This window comes from Onychostoma macrolepis, chromosome 11, assembly GCF_012432095.1.
Source record: "Onychostoma macrolepis isolate SWU-2019 chromosome 11, ASM1243209v1, whole genome shotgun sequence".
NCBI classification, from domain to species: domain Eukaryota; kingdom Metazoa; phylum Chordata; class Actinopteri; order Cypriniformes; family Cyprinidae; genus Onychostoma; species Onychostoma macrolepis.
The window spans coordinates 8,798,908-8,821,662 of record NC_081165.1 but is presented as its reverse complement, the minus strand read 5'-3'; the positions used below and the strand labels follow the sequence as shown (position 1 = coordinate 8,821,662).

Here is a 22,755-nt window from a genome sequence, read left to right as displayed (position 1 = left end):
TGAAATTAGGCTGGAAAATTCACAGTGAAACAATGCAGGCTTGTTTTCCTGCAGTCCAAAGATGGGCATGTCTGCCAGAGACCAGAGACGAAGAGGGAAAATTGCAAAATATTTGTGTCTTGGCTATTTAAAACCTTCACCACAAACGGCAGTGCCAGAAGCCGGTCCAGAGGATAGGGTGTCGACATTTCCACTCTTTGACATTGGCAGTTTGTGCTTCAGGTAACCTATAAATAATTTAACCTCTGTCGCCTTGCTTTCGATCTGTCTCTGCCTCTCCTCGCTCTCTCAGAGTCACGCAAAACAAAACAAGCAGCAGTAACCGCTTTGGATTCAGAAAATGCCGAAAAATATTGCTGTTCAGGTTCGGAGGGGGAAATAAATAAATAAATGTTGGGAGGGATAAAAGGATATATACATACACATATATATGTGTTTAAGATAAATATTCAAGATAGATAGATATCTATCTATATATTCTTCTATATATTATATATTTATCTATCTATCTATCTATCTATCTATATATATATATATATATATATATATATAGTTTATTATAGTGCTGTCAATCGATTAACAACAACAACAAAAAATTAATTAAATCGCACATTTTTCTGAAATTAATCGCGATTAATCCCACCTAACATTGAAGTTTTTAAATATACTTTTATATTGCAATAATTTCACATTCAATCTTCAAATTAATGTACAAACATAAAGACAGTTATGTTTACCCCAATATTTACCTATTTACTACAGCCATTCAACATTACAGTATAATTAAGAGCTATCAATTTTAACATTTATTAGAAGTTTAAAAAATAACTTCTAATTTAAGTGAACTTAAAACAATCTTCACATAAACCCATTATAATAAATGGCATATTTACCTGTGCCCTTCAGAAGAAATATACAGAAATTGAAGTTATCAAACACTAAATACTAAATTAAATATAGATGAATCATTAAAGCTATAAAAGTTATTTTTTCCTTTTTTTTCTTTGTCATTTGATTAATAGACCTCACAGCAACTGGTTATTAGGTTATTTTGGCTGCTATTTCTTTAAGAGCTGCCGCTGCTGAACGTGATGTGGATCTAACACGCATCATATTTTCTCTCAACTTTCCACCTTTTCTGACCAACTTCAGATCTTAAAGTCTCTACTAATGAGCTGAGGAGTTGAATCAGGTGTGTTATGAGGGAGACAGTGCTGGGCTGCTCCAGGACAGTTTTGAAAACCATTTCAAAGACATGTTCTTAATGTAACTCATATATAACATATTACATGCACGCACAGTTTTAAGGCAGCTTTAATCACCTTTTTGGTAACTTCATGCCTTAAGTGACCACGACATTGCATGCACGTAGTTTATTTCGCGCTTTGATTAGAATTGACATACACTATAGTGCGCACCGGTTTCCACTCGTTTGACTCGCGCCTGCCGCTGAAGTGAAGCTGGAGCACGCGTCTGAAATGTCTCCGGACTGATGTGATTGTAAAGACGTTTTGCGACTGAATAAATGCACTTCTTGTCAAGAGAAAAAGTGACAGAAACAGTAGTTATGAGTGGGGTGGCCAACCCTAGGCTCTGTCCCTGCGTTAACGGCATTAAATAATTTTAACGCGTTAAACTGAAAAACTTTATCGCCTGTGTTAATGCGTTAAGTTTGACAGTACTACTATATAATGAAATAAGATTTGGCTTTATCCTTTTAGCAAACTTACCAATGTAGCAAAGATCTCTACATACCTGTAGGCTCGGTAGTTGCTCACCATAGTCCTGTGTAGTGGCACTGGCATGTGATTATTTTTATTTTATCATTTTTTGTTTGAAGAGGGATGAAATGCTTTTTTTAAATAAATAAAATAACTAACTATGACCTCCATTTGGATCATCTATTATTCAATAACTTTTCCTGTTGTTCTATGTTTTTGTCGTAGTATCGGTTCAGTAGTATCATCGTGATATTTTAGTCAGGTATCGTATCGAAGTCAAAATTTTGGTATCGTGACAACACTAATACATATTTTCTATCAGCATGGCTGTGATTCGGCCGTAGGTAAATCACAGCTAAGCTGATATAGCCATATCACACGGCTACGAGTGTGATATTGCTTTTATATAAGAGTAGAATATCACACTCCTGGAAAAGGCTCTCAGCCAATCAGAGAACTAGAAAAAAACTGTTGTGTGTGAATATATATATAAAAATAAAATAAAAAGTAACTAAATATAAAACTAATTATTAACAATCAATAATATCAATATTATTTGCAATAAATACAGGTGAATCTCAATAAATTAGAATGTCGTGGAAAAGTTCATTTATTTCAGTAATTCAACTCAAATTGTGAAACTCGTGTATTAAATAAATTCAATGCACACAGACTGAAGTAGTTTAAGTCTTTGGTTCTTTTAATTGTGATGATTTAGGCTCACATTTAACAAAAACCCACCAATTCACATCTCAACAAATTAGAATACTTCATAAAACCAATAAAAAAAAACATTTTTAGTGAATTGCTGGCCTTCTGGAAAGTATTTTCATTTACTGTATATGTATTTATTGAGATGCACCTGTAAATATAAAAACAATAACTTCACACTTTAAAAAAAAAAAGTTATACTAAATTACAATAATATAATAATTTTACAGGACTGTGTATAAAACTTTCAATAGTTATATGCTCAGTAACTGGCTTTGGATTCAGAAAGTGACAAAAACATTTCTATTTGACAGGAAAAAAAAAAGATATTGGAAATGTCTATATGGGAATACAAAAAACACCATGCCAGTACAGAATAAATAGCGGCGAGTGCAGCAGTGTGGAAGAAAGGGGTTTGAACTGGATTTGTTTCATGTGACAGGCTGAGCGTCACCCTTTGCTTATTTCTGTCGGCGTAAAGGACGCTGGTAAATTGGAGAATTGATTGAGAGAGTGAGATATCCCCTGCTGTGTTATTTTAAATAATGCTCTGCCTCAGGTGGCTACTGAGGGGGAATACAGATGGAGGAGGCCTGCAGTGCTTCTCACCGCAGCTATTAAAATGGCCCACTTGTGTAGAGCTCAATCAGACATGTATTATCTCATTCACAGGGCTGTAAACACACAGGCTGTGTTTGTGTTGATTAGATCATCTCTAATTGGATGCACTAATACATACACAATGATTAGTATTAGATCTTTGGACATTATTACTTTATTAATGTGCAACAGATGCACAAATAACAACAGGCTTTTCAATGAGAAGCCATTTCTTTCTGAACAAAATGTAATAGTGCTTAATACTCGCTGACATGATGCTAGGTTGATGCTTTTTGGTTGTTAAGGTGTCCTGAGTAGTTGCTATGGTGCACTGGGTAGTTCCAAGGTGGTTATTATGATATTCTGGTCTCTAATTATTATTATTTCTTTGTCCTGTCTATGTGCCACCAAGCAAAAACAGACAATCTGATTAAGAGTTAATACTGTTAAATAAAACGATTTAAAAAGAAACAATAAAAATAATTTAAAAAAAAGTTATATGGGAAAAAACTGAAATAGCTGAAATTAAATAAAGTATAAATTTTATAGGAAAATTAAACAGATTAGAAACTTTGTTTTGGCAAATAACTGAAATAATTTACTTAACTAACTGGAAATAAATAAAAAATAACAATGAACTATAATAATAATAATAATAATAACAAAATAATTTAAACTTAAATATTTTTTAAAAATGTAATATTAAAAAGAACAACTAATAAAAGTGCCCAAAACACAAAATTATAATATAATATAATATAATATAATATATATATATATATATATATATATATATATATATATATATATATATATATATATATATATATTTATTTAAATAAAAGGAATAACAAATATAAATATTTAAAAAAATTAAAGGCAGTTTAAAATAATATTTTTATGTTGATATAAACAAAATATAATATAAATATAATAATAACAATAATTTAAATAATACTAAAATAACACTGGTCTGATCTCTTAGACAAATATTAACACACTTCCCCTCAATAAGCCACATGATTGGAGGTATTATTCATGTCTGTAGCACAAACGGTGTTGGGTTTGTTCAAATCTCTCAATCCAACTGCTAACTACAAGACAGAAGCTAATGGCTCTGTGCAAATGAAAAGTTTCTTGTATGGAACCAAGCCACCATAATCTTGACCCACCTAGTCTATAATTAATGAAGTAAATGAGCTCCAACATGACAGCAAACAAGATTGAAATTAGTGTCTGCACTCAATAGAAAGGGCAACGAGCTTCAGTCCTGCAGTGTGCGCTTGGCTGAATATATCGCAAAATGGCTTTTTCACTGTTCTGAATGATTATGCCTGGAATATAAGCACATGATCATGCTGAGATGCTGTGAAGTATTTGCTAAACACAAATAAACATACTAGATCAAAAGTTTTCCAAACAGGGTTCACATGGGAATCTCACAAACCCCTCACAGTTGCATAAACCCTGTTTGGGAAAGCTGGATCTAGTATATTCATGCAGATTACTGAATGCTAACATTATCATGAGCTTAATTTCCAGGCATGAGCATTCAGAACTGTGATAAACTCAATTTGTAGTGTAATTTTATTGTTCCCAGGAGGGATGCAGTTGTTTTCCCAATGACATATAGCCACTATTAAAAATGCAATTCTATTGTTCTGGCGCATTACCTGGCGATATATCCAGAAAAAGAGACTTCCAGATCGTATACTGTAGCGGCCCCATGTATTTGGACGTTGGGAAGTCTTCATAGGTGAGGTTCGTTTCGTGGATCTTTCCCTTTATTCTGCAGAGACAGGGGACAACAACTGCATTATTCAAATTCAACACTGGCAACCCACCAAACCCCAAGCTGATTCTTCCTCAAAGGCTAGATCCTGTTTCCAAACACTCGTTTTTTGAATCGTACTGTGTTTTCTACATAGCTGTGCCGCCCCTGCAAAGTCAAACAGCTCAAATTCGCCGTTGGGAGTGAGGTCAATCTGGGCAACACTGCAGATCACTTTCATTAGTTCAAGCAACATTAATCATGTTATTCCATTCCCATATGGCTAACCCATTCCCCTCCCATCATTCCCAAATAAAAAGACTGCTACACACCCATTCAGAAATGCAGTTTTCTCAAAATGCAGGCTTAAACTTCAAAACATTTATGCTGATTAACAGGGCTAAGATATGTGGATTTATAGCACGCCTGTCAATTGCAAACAGCTTTGTTATTTTTAATATCAAAGTCTCATCTTTCAAATTGTTATGACGACATTCAAACAACAAACATTGCTTTGATGCTCTTTGTGATGTGACAGAGCGCTGTAGAGGTATTTCTCTTTACTACTAGTAATAGTACAAAATAAACATGAATGAACATCAGATAGTATTTTAAAAGAAACAGTACAACTTGTCAAAATGTATCACGTCTCATGTAATCGCTCAGTGTTTCAACCGCAGAAAGACGTCAGTAAAACAGTTTGTAAACAATGTTACGTAACGTTACATTTACATTAAAAAAGCCACTTAATGACCATAGCTAGATAGTCATCTAGAAAAACAAACTCTAGAGGGGAGCATTTTGCTAAAAATATGTACTGTCTTACACATTAATGATTTTTTAACCTATATGTTTTTTTCCCTAAACTGTTCGTTTGAATAAATCTGTCATGAAAACAAGTTATGACAGCCACCATTTGAATATTTATATAAAAAAACTGGAGAAGAAGCATAAATCTATAATTATATTAATAAACATAATTTTTATTATATCATTAAAACATTATCAATGATATTATTGTAAATAAAAAATTATGTTAAATTTAACTGGTATACAAATCAGTTGTTAATTTTAACATTTAATGTTATAATGTACCATGAGAAGAATTTATGCATAATATAAAAGAGAGAGAGAGAATGACTTACTGTAAGGCTGAAAAGAGGTGGAAAATTTCTGGTAAATTTCTGAAAACTTTCCAGGATTTTTTAGAAAACTTTACAAAATTCAAACGTCAAACTTTTCCTAAAGTTAAAAAAAATTACCAGAAGGTTTACGACCCTTTGCAACCCTAAAGAGAATAGAATAGAATATATATCAAATTGAACTGAATTAAGATCAAAACGGAATCAAATTGCAAGCTTGTGAATTTAAATCGAATTGATTTTTTTTTGTCAACATCCAGCCCTACTGATTAGGCTTCAATAATCTTTCTACTTCCTAACTAACCTTAACCTAGCCTGTTCCTCAGTAATCTCTCTTCTGACTGTGACATACAGCAAAGGGCAATGGTCACATACATAAGTCAAATAACCTGACTTGCCTTGGTAGCTTCCACCAGCAATACCCTCCACGAATCACTTGCTCCCTGACCAGCAGTTACAAGAAAAAAAGACAAAACGTTTTAGACCAGAGAATCTCAAACTACCATACAAAACACCCTCAACATACGCTCATCCACTCCTCTCTGAGTCACATGCCCTCCTCAGTACCTGTCTGACGTTAGGGCTATTCCTTCCAAGAACTCGTGACGGCTGGTCTCACTGAGTCGCTCCTGAAGGATCTGGATCCCTTCCTTGACGTCACGAAGCTGCTGGCTGTAGCGCTGGATCTTGTGTTCGATATCAGACAGCGTGCGCGCCGTATCCGCCTCCAGCTCCTCCAGCATGCTCTTCTGTCGCTCCCGCAGGAAGCGGTGAAGTCGTTCGAACGCGTCACCGATTGTAGCACGAAGACTCTTCGCTGATGACTATAAAGTAGAGAAAAGAAAGTTAAGACTAGAATTAAAATAGTACATGTCAATCATGAATGTTTGTTTTAGACAAAGTCTTTACTCTAGGGCAAATGGGGAGCATAAAAAAAGTTAAGAAATTAATATTCAGCAAGGATGCATGATATTGAACAGAAGTGACATTAAAAGACATTTATAATATTACAAATTTTTTTTTTTTTTTTATAAATGCTGATCTTTTAAACTTTATATTCATCAAACAATACTGGGAAAAAATATATTAAAGTTTCCACTAAAATATTAAACAACACATTTTCAACATTGATCGATAATTAAAAAAAATAAAAAATAAAAATAATGACCACAAAATTACTGAAATTTTACAAAATTACTCTTCTTCATGATTACAAACACTTCTGTTAAACAATCCATTTAAATAATTGGAACAAGCTGAAAGTTCTTTTGTCTACAGTAGTGTCCAATTTGAAACAATAGTTTTTAATCAGAATCTCAAAACTATAAAGAAATGCCTTCCCATTTTTAGGCAATGTTCTGCTACACTTAAAAGGATAAAATAACTAAAAGAATCATGCTTTTTTATTTGTCTAAATGGAACAAAATTAATGCATCAAGTTAAATTTGACCATCAAATCCACAGTAGTGATTCCCATGTACTGGTGAGATAGCGTGCTCAACAATTGTCAAAGATAATGGTATGTGCAGTTAGAGACGTCTAAGACTAGTGTTTCAAGTCAATGACAACCTACACAGGGACAACAAGGTCAAAAGACCTGTCCTAACCAGGTATAACATGACAAGTTTCCGCCATCAAGTAATTTGTGGGTCCTAAATAAAATACAACTTGAAGTGACAAAACCACAGACATATTTGATGTTTAAAAATACAACTGGAGTGTAGAGCGTGGAGCTACCCGTGATGAAGAAAATGAGAATTCAGCAACCAGAATAATGTTTCACTTTGAATTCAAATTGTTAAAGGACAAATTAAGAGAGAGAATGATCTGGTTAGGACACAGCAAAAAGCATGTAATTTTAAAACAATGGTACTTATATTTAAATGTCTCTATATTCATATTAAATGATTACATATATTTTTCATTTTTATGTATAGTTATTGTTATAAAATGATAATTTTGGCAGTCTCTCAGTGTATTGTAGTGGGCTATCAGGGTCATGGTCTAATAGTCAGTGGAAGTGGCATTAGGTTGCTCCTCCTTCAATCTTCTGGGTTATTGTAGGACAGCTTCCATGGGAAAGACATGATTACACATGCAGACGGGCAGATGAGAATAGAGATAAAATCAGCGGGGGTCGATACTGAATGTAAAAGAGAATTGTGAAACTAGCCAACAAACTCAGCATTGACCGAAACAGAGGAAAACAAGTCGCAGAGATAAAACGAAATGTTTCTGAGGAAGCCGATCATCTCCATTAAAGTGTAAAGAACATCAGTTACAGTCGACAGATCAAAGACCTGAAACCTCAAGGTCGAATCGATGCATGACAGAAACTGTTCCACCGATGGCCGTCCATACAAACAAGGTGAGCCGCAGATTTTCATTTCTTTCTTTGCCTATAATAAGAGCTGGAAAAAACCATAGACTTCACCGATGACAAGATTACTCCTACTAACAAATGAAATAAAGGACTTGTTCCACTTCTGTCTTTCCAATGGGAAATGCGATTTCCTTGCCACCAGGAAGATGAAATCCTATTAAGATCACGTCTCTCTCTGGCGTCATTTGCATTGGCTGAGTCAGCCCACCTGGTGTCGCCTGAAGGATGATGGGGACTTAGTGATGCTGAAGTGGTGTTGGTCTCCCCACGGGCCACGCTGTCTCGGATGGGCTCTATTTAAAGCCAGTAAACACGTGCCATGAGCCTAGCGCGACCCAGCCTCCCAGCCTCCCAGCAGCCTGCTTGCGACGACATCTGATAATCAGACACATCTTTCCTTGGGGTCTTCCATTCAGATATGACATCGGCACTTCAGACAAGTGGGTCTGTCAGCAAGCGTGGTGCTGAGCTAAATCTAGAGCATGCTAGCGGGGAGGTGGCAACAAGTTAAAAACGAGCTAACATGAACTAGAGGTATTTTTGACACGAGCTACATGCTAAAGTAACAGAACTGTTTTCAACATTGATAATAATAATAAATGTTTCTTTATCATTAAATCAGCATGTGACACTGAAGACTGGACTAATGATACTACACACTGTATATTAAAGCTCTATTAGTAAACATTAGTTAATTCATTAGTTAACAAACTGCCAATGAAAATTCTTCACTTACCCCCATGTCGTTCCAAACCCATAAAAGCTTCGTTCGTCTTCAGAACACAATTTAAGATATTTTGGATGAAAACCGGGAGGCTTGTGACCGTCCCATTGACTGCTAAGTAAATAACACTGGCAGGTAAAAGTATGAAAGACATCGTCAAAATACTCCATCTGCCATCAGTGGTTCAACTGTAACGTTATGAAGCGATGAGAATACTTTTTGTATGGAAATAAAACAAAAATAACGACTTTATTTAACAATTCGGGACCATGTCGTCACCATAGTGCCATTTTGGAGAGTATCGCCACACGCAAAATGCGTACGCTCTTCCGTGTCAGCCGCGATATAGGGATGCGTTGTTTGCATTCAAATCAAAACGTAAATCCACGTAAGAAAACGTATCCTTGTGTCACGGCTGACACAGAAGAGCGTGCACATTTTGCGTGCAGTGGAGTGCAGGGAGTTTGCAGTCACAAGCCTCCCGGTTTTCATCCAAAATATCTTAAATTGTGTTCCGAAGATGAACGAAGCTTTTACGCGTTTGGAACGACATGGGGGGTAAGTGATTAATGACAAAATTTTCATTTTGGGGTGGAGTATCCCTTTAATAACATATTATTAAATCAAAAGCTGTAACTGTATAATTCTTTTGCACTTTAAACTGTTTGAAACATTTGTTGACTTTTTACATTGTGTTTTGCTTTATTGTATTTAAATGTTCAATTATTTTTGTTCTAAGAAAAAAGTTGTTAAACCTGTTATATGACAACACATTTTTGCAACGTATTTCGATATCACGGTAATACCGTTTGCCATGATAAAAGCTTCAGCGATTATTACGACATGAATATTTTATAGTGTCACATGCCTAAAAGATACTGAAAATTCAGCTTTGCATCACAGGACTAAATTACATTTTAAAATACATTAAATTAGAAAACTATGAAAGCCTGTCTCCACCACAATATAAAAAAAAATTGAAAAAGGTAATCGTTTACTGATTTCGCAATTATCTGAATTCTGAGGAAAACTGCAAGAAAGTCTGAATTGTAAAATAAAATTTGCAATTCTTTTTTTATCATTTGGTGGAAACAAGCTTCCATAGAAAAGTTATTTTAAATTGTAATATTATTTTACAATATTACTGTTTTTACTGTATTTTTGATCAAATAAATGCAGCCTTTGTGAACATAAAAGACTTTCTAAAATGTCAAAAAAATCTTACAGATGAATAATAATAATAGTATGAACAAAAATAATATTGATGTTTGCCTCAGAACCACTAATAATATCACAAAGTAACTTCACATGATCTTTAGTCTAACACAGCACTGAATTAGCCACTTTATTATCATTTAGAAACAATGAGCCCACTTTATTATTGCGTTCAGTTTACTCAATAAATCTCCTTCTCAAAAGGTTGTGCTGTGACAGCTCTTATCTCTGCAGGAGAGTCTGAGCTGCATTTTGCCTTGATGGTTCTGAATGTCAATGTCGAGCGTCGGGCTCTTCGTAAGCATCTTAAAGCACCTCATCAATAAATTCAGACAGGATACGACTGGCTGGTCAATGCGTACATCTACATTTTCAGCAGACAGCCTGGGAAAGAACTGAAAGATACTTAGGTTTAATCAGCTTTCAAGATAAATATGCAATCTCTGAGATCAATGAAATGAAAAACATGGTCTGCTTCCAGAAAATGCAATCACTGAGATACAAGTCGAGTTTAAATCGACTTAAGAGACTGCAAGGAATTTGTTCTTCGAAAATTCATGACATGTAACATTCAACGTGGCCTGCAATCCATTTTACTTCTGCAATGAGACTGTACAACAGGAAACGTTTTTATAAAAATAAACAGATTTTTGTGAAATGTGAAATTAGAAATGAATTTGGATTATTAACAGTGGGTCTACATGACCAGTCAGAGAGGACAGGTTGAAAAAAAAGAGGGCTTGGTGTAGGGCTGCAAGATATATGATTATTAATAAGTCTCCATCACCTGTTTTCAAATGGAGCGGCATTTAATAACACAGAGCCGTAGTCCACAGGCAGATGAATCGCCTGCGATATTGAACGTCATTTTGCGTAGCTAAACAGGTGATGGAGATTTATTAATAATCACAGAACCGGCTTTACTGACGAGATGCGCATGATAATCGCATGCAATATATCGTGCAGCCCTAGCTTGGTGACATCGGTCCTTACAGACATGAAGCCAGTTATTATTTTCTGATGAAAGATAATGAAGACATGTTCTCTCTGGAATAACATGTACATAAATTAATCACTCACAATATAACTAGGAACTTGTAGTAAGAATCGATAAAAAAATTTTTTTTTATAAACATTTATTTATAAACATTTTTTATAAATAAGCAATTTTTCACATATTAATATATTTATATTGTCATAATTCTACACTGAATCTTCAAATTAAGGTAGAAACAACAAAGATGGTATAATTTTAAATATGTACTTAATGGCATCTTTTTACTAAATACCCTATTTTTAATGAAGGCCAATGATGCCAATATTGCTACTGGTTTTATTAAATGCATTTTTCCCTCAATTTTAGCCATTAATTATAGCCATTCCACAGTATAATTTAAAGCCATAAATTTTTACATTTAATAGGCTTCGAAAAATATAACTTTTAATTTAATTAAACTTAAAACAACCTTCACATAAACTATAAAATGTATATGAATAAAATATAAATTGAATATAGATTAATCTTTATTCAAGCTACAAAGGTTAATCAGCAAAGATTTCTTTACGGTCATTTAGAACTTTTTAACCCATTTAAGACTGTGTTTATGAGTTCACTCATCAATAACTGCTATTTTGACATAATTTTGTGGGTTTTAGTTCATTAAAGCACTACTGGTGCCAGTACTGAAATAAGTTTTCTTTTTCATCTTATCGTGCTTGACTGTAAAACTAACCAAAGGATGCCAGGAAAAAAAAAAAATGATGCTGTGTTACTTGCATTAAATATATATATTTAAAATGTATATGTATATGTGTGTGTATGTGTATGTGTGTGTATATATATAGAGCTGGGTAGTAAATTATTACATGTAATCTGGATTAAGTAATCAGATTCCAAAAATTAAGTACTTGTAATTAGAGTAAGTTACATTTTAAAATACTCGTAATCAGACTACAGTTACCTTTTTATGGATTACATGATTACATTTTATTCACACAATAGCAATAAATTATTCATAATTCATTGATTCTCCCTAATTTCTCTTTTTCATTTTTTAAATGTTCCTTTCTAAAATAGCCTACCGATTATATATAATATGTATGTATATATATAGTCCAGTTTTGTGGACATTCACACAAAGATCAGTCATTATTCAGGTGGCGACAGCATTTGATCACTGGATTTACAAAAATCATTTCAAGTTTAACAAGGGTTTCAACATTTCATCAACTACTGATGAACACATTCATTTTTATTTGAATTATTACTCTGTAGGTTTTTATAAACATTAATTATAACTAATTAAAATGCACATATTCACGTTATTTCTTAGTTACATGCAATGTGGGCTTTACAAAACTTTTTTAAATCTAAACCTTATTCACCAAATAGCCTATATTTGCTTCAAGTACCCCTGAGATTTTAAAATAAATATTTCAATAATTCAGTATCACATTTGCATGTTCACGATTTCTTTGATGTTGAGTAATGATCACATGGCATGCAGGTAAACAAAAATATTTCACATTTTTTAGTAAGTGTTTTATTTAAAACAAAGACTATAGAAATACAAAGATGGTTCACTCTTATACTTATGAATGGGAGAAACTGCAATGCGCAATATGGAGGAATAGTCCCACCTTCTAAATGAAAGAGACAAATTTTCCATAGAAACATGGGGCACATTCAAGCCCAAACCTGGTTTCCGGGATGAACGACATGTTTCCTGGAAATGGTGTGCAACAGGGTTTGAGATATGTTTTCTCATCAGCAGCAACATGTATACAAACCACGTCGTATTAAAGAGACAGCTCGCACAATGGGTCCAAGTAAAGTCGTTTACAAATGTGTCCGCTACAGCTCGGTATACGCAACAACTGAAGATATTAGAAGACATGTTTGTCGTAAGAGTTTTATAGTAACAATATAGCATATCAACATGATGATGTAGTTGTTTATATTTTTAGCTTCCTTGCAAGGCAAGTTTATCTATATACCAAATTTCATACATAATGGTAATTAAGCGCTTTACATAAGAATGGCCGGCAAGGGCTGTGACTGCAACATTTAGCATATTTTGCAGTATTAAACACGTATTTATACCGATTTCATCAGGCTCCGAAAATTATTCAAAAAGAACACAAAGTATGGCCTTCTCAGCTGCCATTGTTGCAACTCTTGCGTCATCAGAACAGGGTGTTCAACGCTTCCGTTTAAAAAACGTTTTGCAATCTTTTGACGGGGCTGAACGCAGCCCTGACTAGACCAGCCAATGCAAATGCGCAGTATAAGCATGTTATGACTCCGCATGCGCATTGGCTGGTCTAGCCTGAAAAATAAGCTTTTTAAACACTATCTGACCATAAGAAACAACTTTCAAGGGGCAATTAATTTCATATTTTTGTTGCTGATTTGACATGTAATTTAATTGTGAGTTCAGAAAGCAGTTTTTGAGATTTCAGGATTCCCCCATTCATTAAGTGAAGAGACTTTCCTCGAAAGGGAGTTTGTTTTAAAATGATTTATTTTAATTTTAATTTTTTATGATTTAATTGTCAGCTTTTCATTAAACTCACAACCCCCCTGCAGTTCCTTTACGAACCCTAGTTTGGGAAACCTTGATGTAATATGTTTGATGCACTTCATGTTGTTAATTACAATGAATGGAGCAAGTTTTCTTACTCTTTGCATTTTTTATATCATTATGGTACAAGATAATGCTATTTAAATCAATGTTATAAACGAGTTAAATCAAAAGTAATCTAAAAGTAATCTGATTATATTACCTAAAATGTGTAATGTAACGGATTACGTTACTGACTACAATTTTTGTCATGTAATCTGTAATGGATTACAATTTGTAAGTAATCTACCCAGCTCAACACATACATACATATATATACATATATATATATATATACACACATACGTGTATATATATGCGTGTGTGTGTGTGTGTGAATATACACAGAGAGTGAGAGAAAGAGAATATACAGTACACATACAATTTAAAAATACAAATAAAATATGCTTTTCATTTTTAAACTTTATAACACTCTAAATATACTCCTAAAAATAAATGGCTATATAAAAATTAAACTATATCTATGTAATTGGTCAACTAATGTCTCCACAAACAAACATACCAGTGGGACTGCGGACACTGTTGTACAAAATAAGAGCAAACAAGTCCAATACCAGAGATCCAGAGTGTCAGGAAGCTCTTCCTCCACAATAATCTCCAATCCCAAACAGCGGGATAATTAAAAAAGGGCGTGAAGAAAACAGGGAGACGGACAAAGTTGCAGTATTGACTGTGGTGTCTCTTTACACTGATTAAAACAAGGTGTCAAGATTAAAGACCTGCTCAATAAACCAGTTTGCTTGTTGGAAATTCAATGTCAACAGAGAGAGAGGAGAGCGAGAGAGAGAGAAATGAGCATGGGACGAGAGTAAGAGACCTGCCATGAATCCGTAATGGCCGCGGTGAGCAGAATAAACTGTTTGTCAGCTCAGCTGCATTTCGATTTCCACAAGACCTGATTCCAGATGTGGTTTCAGAGATGAAATGGAGACGTGGTTTCAGTATCAAGCCATAGAAATCTGAATCAAGGCGCTGAATTTGTGGATGACCGGTCCATAAATCACAGTTAGTCCATCAATCTAGAATTGACCCTCTGGTTTAAAACATTCAGCAATAAAGACTACTATACCCATTACATATCATAATATGATTCTGATTACAAGGGAGTGGAGCATTATTTAAAATGACAGCAGCAAACAGCACTCACTTCAATCGTTATATGGCTAGGGTTGGATCCTTAATGGAAGCCCACGGGAAAATTGTGTGTTTTATGGAGCACCAGGTTAAATTGGTGATTTTTCTCTTCAGAATAACATGCACTGACAGGAGTGTACCTTGGTTTCGGTGAGCTGTCTCTGCAGTAGCTGCAAAGCCTCCGTATGACCCTTCTCACTGTCCTGTAGAGTCGCCAGCTGCTCCTTCATCTCCCTCTGTAAGAAAACCACAGCATAACAGATCATGTCATTTATTGCCCATTAATCTGGCAACCTCTGATCCAAAGTAATTAGTCTGAACTGCTTCCAAAGCCATCCTAACAGAGACACCAAAACTCTGACAGCAATAAATGTGATGTTACTGAGGCTGCACACAACCCTTCATTGCATGATCGGCTAAAATAAAAATCACTTAGCTTGATGTTATAGGAAATCACACTTTTCTGGCACTGGGATCCTTATCTTTAGTATATAGGACATAAACGGTGTGTCAGACTGGAAATAAGCTCCATTAAGGCCTTAACAATGAGAATTATTTCAATTTGTTACAAGTCTGCCCTTGGTCTTAACATCCCGAGTGCTGATATCTGATAAAGCTTTTATGACTGAAATAGGCTATATTACTATAATTCAGTCCTTTCATGAATGGTTTTTATCTAGATTGGAAGTTTCAAATTGTAAGAAAGGTACAGAGAAAGGTGGCTTTATTGTTGCAGGCAAAAAAAGAGAGAAAAAAAAGCAGAAATTAATAAATAAACAGCGAGTCTCCAAAGAGGTCTGTGTCAGGGAAAGTGGGTCTGTGCTGCAGTGGACGTGGCAGAATTGGGACGACGGGCCATGTTTGCTCGCCTGGAGGCAGAATAGGAACAGGCAAAAAGCACCAGCCCCATTACAATACACAAGAGCCAGAGCTCATCTGTATAATATACATATATTAATATATTAGAGCTGTGCAATTTGGGGAAAAAATGTATTACAATTGTATTTCTGATCAAAACTGTGATCTAAAATTCATTAAAAAAAAAAAAAAAAAAAAAAAAAATCCAGGTTTGCTTGTTTGTTGGGCTGCACAATTTAACCAATTTTTTTGTAATTATGTGTCAGTATGGCTATAAAACAATCATACCACGATTTTGCTTATATTTAGGTTATATTTCAATTAACTGTGCATATCTAATATGTAAAAACATTAAGGCATCATAAATTAACTCGTTTGCTTTGTCACAAGATTTTTTTGTCAGACAAGTAAAACTTATAGAAATAACAGCACACCTCTCTCAACAATAAGCAGCATAATTTCAAGCAGTAATCATGGCTGTAGTAGCCTTAGGAAATGGTGAGGGACGAGTTACACAACAAAGCTTAATGCTTAAGGTTAGGGATTTGAACAAACCTCTAATGCTAAAGAGTGAGTAAAGGTCCTTGCACACTGAGTCCAAAATTTTCGTATGCGTTTTTTTTTTTTTTTTCGTATTCGTCATCATTTCCTATCAAAATGCTTGTTACGGATGCGAAAACGCAGAAAATTGAACCTGATCCAAATTTTTTATGACGGACAATAATTTAGGAGGCAGTGTGTAAACGTGATTGAGACAACGTGAGGTTTTATTTATTTTTTAATGTGCAAAAATTTCGGTCTCGGTGTGCAATGGCTTTAATACTAGATGCTTGCCTTGAGAAACATCACTAACTGATGCTCTAGTTGTTCCATTTGGAAATGAATACCAATGAGGCCAGGTCACATATTTTATAAACTAGATTATCCTGAAAAACATATTCATCCAACATTCCAGTGCCATGTTGTTTTAATAGAGGTGATTCATTGAAAATTAACGAGATTGCAATGGAATGCTTTTGGGACCAGTGCTGTTAACTAAAACTATTAAAAATCATTTTTGGAAATTTATATAAAGCATAAATAAAACAGAGTATATTTACTAAAGGAAAAACTGATTTTAAGTTTTTTCTTAAAAATTACTAAAGCTAAATAGAAATATTTAATAAAAAACAGCTAATAAAAACAGCAAAAGCAAAATAATAACAATAAAATCAAATCTGTTCAACAGAAGACAATTTGAGGGTGAGTGAAAAATGTTAAAGTTCCTTTAAAATAAAAGTTAACCACAATATGTCATGAAGTATTATCCGTCTGCAATGAGACTCAAATACAAGTGAACATTAAAACAGTTCTCAAATGTATCCTTTACCAGGACGAAGAGCAGAAAAAACTATTACTTTCTTTATAAAGCTCAATATTTCAGGGAAATGCTGTTTGTGCTCAACAAGTACCTAAATGCCCTTCCCAGCATCCAAATCACTAACTCTCAGTGTGCATACCTGACAGATGAGAGCCGTCTCTAATGCGTCAAGTAAAAGCAACATAACCAGCTGGAGCACTTAGGGAGTAAAACGCAAATGGTTATTGGGTCATTATAATTTTTTGTGTGCCATTTACCTCCAACTTTCAAAAGTGTATCCAGAGAACTAACAACTTCTTAAAACAAAAATCTGTCTGTGAACTTGTGGCACAGAGCCTGCAAATGAATCATTTTTCCAGCGAATCGAGTTAGCATGCTCAGAATATCTGAACAAAGGACTGAGTGTGCTGGTTTTAGCTGCATGGAGAGCACAGAGCACCGGAGGTCAGAGGCGGCCCACGTTTATATCAATCTGAGCAGGCGAGAGGAAGTTTGACATGACATTTCCCCAGGATCCCACACGGCAGGGGGAAGGTGGTCACTGAAGGCCGATTGCAAGACTAAAATTTATTTCACTCTGGCTTTACTCATCTTTGCGTTTGCATTTGAGCAACATATTCAAAAGAAAATGGAATCAGGTTTCGATAAGAGCTCAACAGTGAACATCCACTTTTGCACTGACCAAGGTTTCGATGATGTGTTTAGAATATTTATGAAAGATATATACTACACTATACTAAACTACACTGTATTGTAATTAGGGTTGCAAAGGGGTGAAATATTTCCAGTATTGCAACCCTATATAGTATATAAATACACAAATATTATTAAAAAATAAATAAATGTTTAATAAATGAATACATTCAATTTAATAATTTAATTTGATTACATAAATATTTAATAAATAATTAAATAAATTCATGGACATTTCTGAAAAAGACCAAACCAACAACTTTGAATAAATATTTAAAAATTAGAAAACAGACAAAACGTTCAAGACTATGTAAACCCAAAAATGATCATTTACTTCCTCTCATTTCATTACAAACTCCTATAACTTGGATCATACTGCTTCCCCCCGCCCCATGTCATGAAAGTGAATGGTGACCACAAGCTGTCCTTGGATATATCCACTTTCATTGTGTGATTTTCTTTTAGTGTTCTGTCCCTTCAAGAAAAAAAAAAAGAAAAGATTATTTCTATAAAAATCAGACAATGTTATCTAGCCAGCCAACGCTACCCTACAAAAACTCACCACACACCTAATCGCAAAGCTTCTGGTTTCATTGTGACAGTATCTTTTGTGTCTGGTGGCTTTTGCGTCATGATTATGGGTAGTGTAGTTCTCCAGACTTCTGTGTAAGTACATAACATCCGTCTTGAAAAGTTTACTTGTTATTGCTAAGAAACTTTAGCAATTGTGATTCAGAATTGCCATTTTTACCTCCCTACTGTTGAGCTTGATTCAGCAGCATTGTAGGATTCATTAAACAACCAGCTGCCTAGAAGCTAAAGATACGTTCTAACTGCTGGCACTGATGAGAGTGAAGGAGATAATCAAGGGTGCATAAATAATGAAACGCACCAGGCGTACTCAAGATACTTCACGCACCCCTTCAACCCCTGAGATCAAATGCATTCTAAGTGAAGCAGTTTGACGTCACTGATGAACCTCGAGTCAAAACTGGGAAACTTGCTCAGAATCATTATACCGTGAACATGTTTTCATTCCTGGAAAACATCTCCGTCACTCAGATGACACAAAATGGAATGGAAATTTGTTGCCATGAGGAAATAGTTTTCCAAATAATCCAGCTACACAGCTCTCATCAGGCAGAAGGGTACACAATCAAGGACACTTTGGCATAACCTTGTACGCGCCGGTGTCATAATTCTGCAAGGCAGCAGGACCCGAAGTAATAAACAGCTTGGGTGTGCAAGGCCGCTTCTGCCGCCCCTATTTATGACTAGTGTGTAAATCACATCTGAAGAGGACAGCAAATGTGTCATCTGCACTCCTTCCTTAACAGGGTCCAATCAAACCAACTCGACCACATATAACAAACATGAATCATAAGGGTAGTGGCCACGCGTGAGTCATTTGGCCATCGCCATGCATCACTTGTCAGGACACAACATGTCTGTTTGCTAGACATCACTGCAAGTTGTTTCTGGTGTCAAGTGAAGATTAAAAAACAAGTACATACAATACTAACATAATCTTCCCAAGCATTTAATTTAAATGTAGTATATCCCCATGAATTCTTATACTACTAAGAAGGGCGTTCTTACACAATAGATGTGTGCGTTAGATTATTGCTGGATTATGTGTAACGTAACAATAAAATGTAACAAATGTATTGCGATTTATGCACGGTTCGGCAACACAAGTGTCACAAAACAGTCACAGACATACTCTTGTTTATCAGTAGGTAATTATGTGCTTCTAATTTATGAAACAAAATAAAAAAATGTTTCACAGAAGTCATTTGCAGTTTTCAAAGGAAAGCTATATTTATTCATTGCATGCAAAATGTGCAAATGCAAATACAAACAGCTCCATGTGTCAATGTTCTAGAGTCCGTTGTTTGTGTCCGTCAAAGGCCTTTAAAGGAATAGTTCACCCAAAAATTAAATGAAAAGTAATGCTGCTTTCTAGTAGCTTCATAAAATTAAGGTTGAACCGCTGATGGACTATTTTAATGATGTCCTTACTACCTTTCTAGGCCTTGAACATGTCAGTTGTGTTGCTGTCTATGCAGGGTCAGAAAGCTCTCGGATTTCGTTTAAAAATACCTTAATTTGTGTACCGAAGATGAACAAACGTCATGAAGGTGAGTAATTAATGACAGAATTTTCATTTTTGGGTGAACCATGCCTTTAAATTCCCTAATGAAGGATTTGTTTATTACAAACAGTTTTTTCTTCACAAGACATTAATTGATGGACTGGAGTCATATGAATTACTTGTGGATTACTGTGATGTTTTTAATCAGCTGATTGAACTCTCATTCTGACAGCACTCATTCACTGCAGAGGATCTATTGGTGAGCAAATGCTGTAATGCTGCATCTCTCCAAATCTGTTCTGGTGAAAAACAAACGCATCTACATCTTGGGTAGGGTTGGGTATCGTTGAGTATCCGATTGTCGATTCTGATTCTTATTGATTCTTAGTTCGATTCCAATAAGACAAAAAAAAATCTGATAAAAAATGTTTAAAGTGAAAGTGTCAAACATACTTATTCTGTCTTTTTACAAAGTATTCTGTTGCAACTGAATAACAAGAGCAAGCAGCTTACAGAAGACTTAGGCCTTTTACACTTTGGTTTTAACAAAAAATACCACAGCAAAAACAACTAGACTAATACATTTTAAACATTACATTTTTAAAGACAAGTAAACAGTCAGAAATAAGATGAGAACAAACAAATCAATTAGCAATAGCATAAATACAGCTGAACAAATTTCAGGTACAGAAATTGAAATCAAAAGTTTGAAAACACTATAGTTTTCTTTTCTTAATGTCATTAAATTTACGAACGATATTTAATCAAGATCAGTAAATGATTTTCTGTTATTCTTTGATTAACATTAATGACAGGCAGCACGTGTTTATTAGGCTGCTGTCTCTTTAACACTGAACACACGCCGACGGATCTAAAAATACTTTTTACACATGCGTTTTCTTTCACATCTATAGTTAATAGTTAATAGTTAAGCGGAATCGAAATGCACGTGTTTTATCGAGTACCCGATTCTTGGAAATTTGGAACCGGTTCTCGATACCCAACCCTAATCTTGGATGGCCTGTAAAGTAAATTTTCAGCTTCTATAGTGGTAAACTAAAACTACAACAAATATAATTTCATAATATTGTTCCCAATTGATTCAACAGCAAATGATCAAATCCATTACTAAGAGTTTGAAAAGGGAAAAAATATTGGGAGCTTGAATACGGTGGTTAGAAGAGAGAAAGATGTCAAATTTTTGCAGACACTCCCTCAACAGCAGTTTTCTGAAACGTAATGCCAAGATAATGTAACAAAATTTTATAAATGTACATTTCTTAAAATAAAAATATTAAAAATGCTAGATATACAATGTTAATGACTGTGGAAAGGCATCATCACAGTCTGTGAAAAGGGTCCATACTGATTTACTCTTACTGATGCATTTGAGAGGATTCTGACTCACAACTTACTTGAGTAGGCGCTTCATTAAATTATTCTGTTGTTTGTAAAACTGCTGTATCATAGTATATAATTTTGCAAACTTAGTTGCTTTTATTATGCAGTCAGTGGGTGATTCAGCTGCACTTGCCCTCTATGCTGTCCATTACTACGGTAATGGTGACATCTCAGGGAAGATCTTCCCCGCTGTGCTCACCTGGGGAATAAAACCTTCCAGCTGATATAATGAATACCCCTGTATATTATTCATTAAACACAAGCTACATAAAAACGGAAGGAAATATGAGGGAAAAAAGCACACAAAACGGGCTGCCAAGTCAGGTCAGAGATCTTGCAGCTTTTCATCATCTTTTCTACATATGAAAATGTGCTCAAACTGCGCCACAAATGCTTATGGCTGCCTTTCCCCCGGTATCAGCAGAGACTACAGCCTGCGTGAGGAGAGGGAGGGCCTGCACCCTGCAGTCTAAGCACGTCATCTTTGCCACAGCACACTGACACAGCTTGCAGCAGTATGATAATGCAGCTGAGATACAGACAATTTATAGAGCATGCATCACAGCTTTCATACAGCAAACAGGGTGAGGATTCAGGTCTGGATGGCAACGAATGAGTCTGCATGATTTGCATACATTCAACTGGTTTCTCAAAACAGTGTTGAATGCACCAACTGCGAGCACAGGCTGTGTGGTTGCACCTGGTGCTGGCATGAAAAGAATTGCTCCAAATGCTTATTAATATTTAAAATATGTAGATGCCATAATAAATCAAATATAGTAAATAATATATATGTTATATATTTGCATATACAATATAAAATATATTACATATAATAAATAAAAAATATATATAAAAGAATGTAATATGTATACAGCTGGTGGTGTGTAATAAATACATTTTAAAAATTAAATAAATAAATAAATAAATAAACACACACACACACTCGTGGCCAAAAATATCGGCAACCTTGGTAAATATGACCAAAGGCAGCAGTGAAAATTAATCTGCATTGTTAATCTGCAAAACTGCCAAATGGAGGTGTCAAAAAGTATTGAATAAAAGGGTGCCATTAATTGTGGCCAATGTGTATTAGAGAAAAACATTTATTTCATAATGATATTTCCCCCCATTTTAAATTCTTATTATCCAATGATAGGTTAGATTTTTGTGAATTTTTTAAATAAAAGATCAAAAGGATTAACAATGCAGATTAATTTTGGCCATGACTGTGTGTGTGTGTGTGTATGTGTGTAATGGTTTTTGTGGTTTACGGGGACAACATTTGTATAATGACATGGGT

At 34.7% G+C, this 22,755-nt stretch overlaps 1 protein-coding gene across 2 annotated transcripts in view; it reads right to left on the bottom strand.

Annotated features, from left to right (window-relative positions):
* LOC131549837 (E3 ubiquitin-protein ligase TRIM62-like) overlaps positions 1-22,755 on the bottom strand; it is a 49,427-nt gene that overhangs the window by 3,535 nt on the left and 23,137 nt on the right. The window contains exons 3-6 of one of the 2 annotated variants that reach the window (XM_058792354.1): positions 15,186-15,281; positions 6,513-6,769; positions 6,344-6,388; positions 4,706-4,821 (exon numbers count right to left, since the gene is read on the bottom strand). In XM_058792354.1, coding sequence (XP_058648337.1) covers positions 4,706-4,821; positions 6,344-6,388; positions 6,513-6,769; positions 15,186-15,281 — 514 coding nt within the window. The remainder of the gene's footprint in view (positions 1-4,705; positions 4,822-6,343; positions 6,389-6,512; positions 6,770-15,185; positions 15,282-22,755) is intronic. The other variant, XM_058792355.1, reaches the window with a different exon arrangement.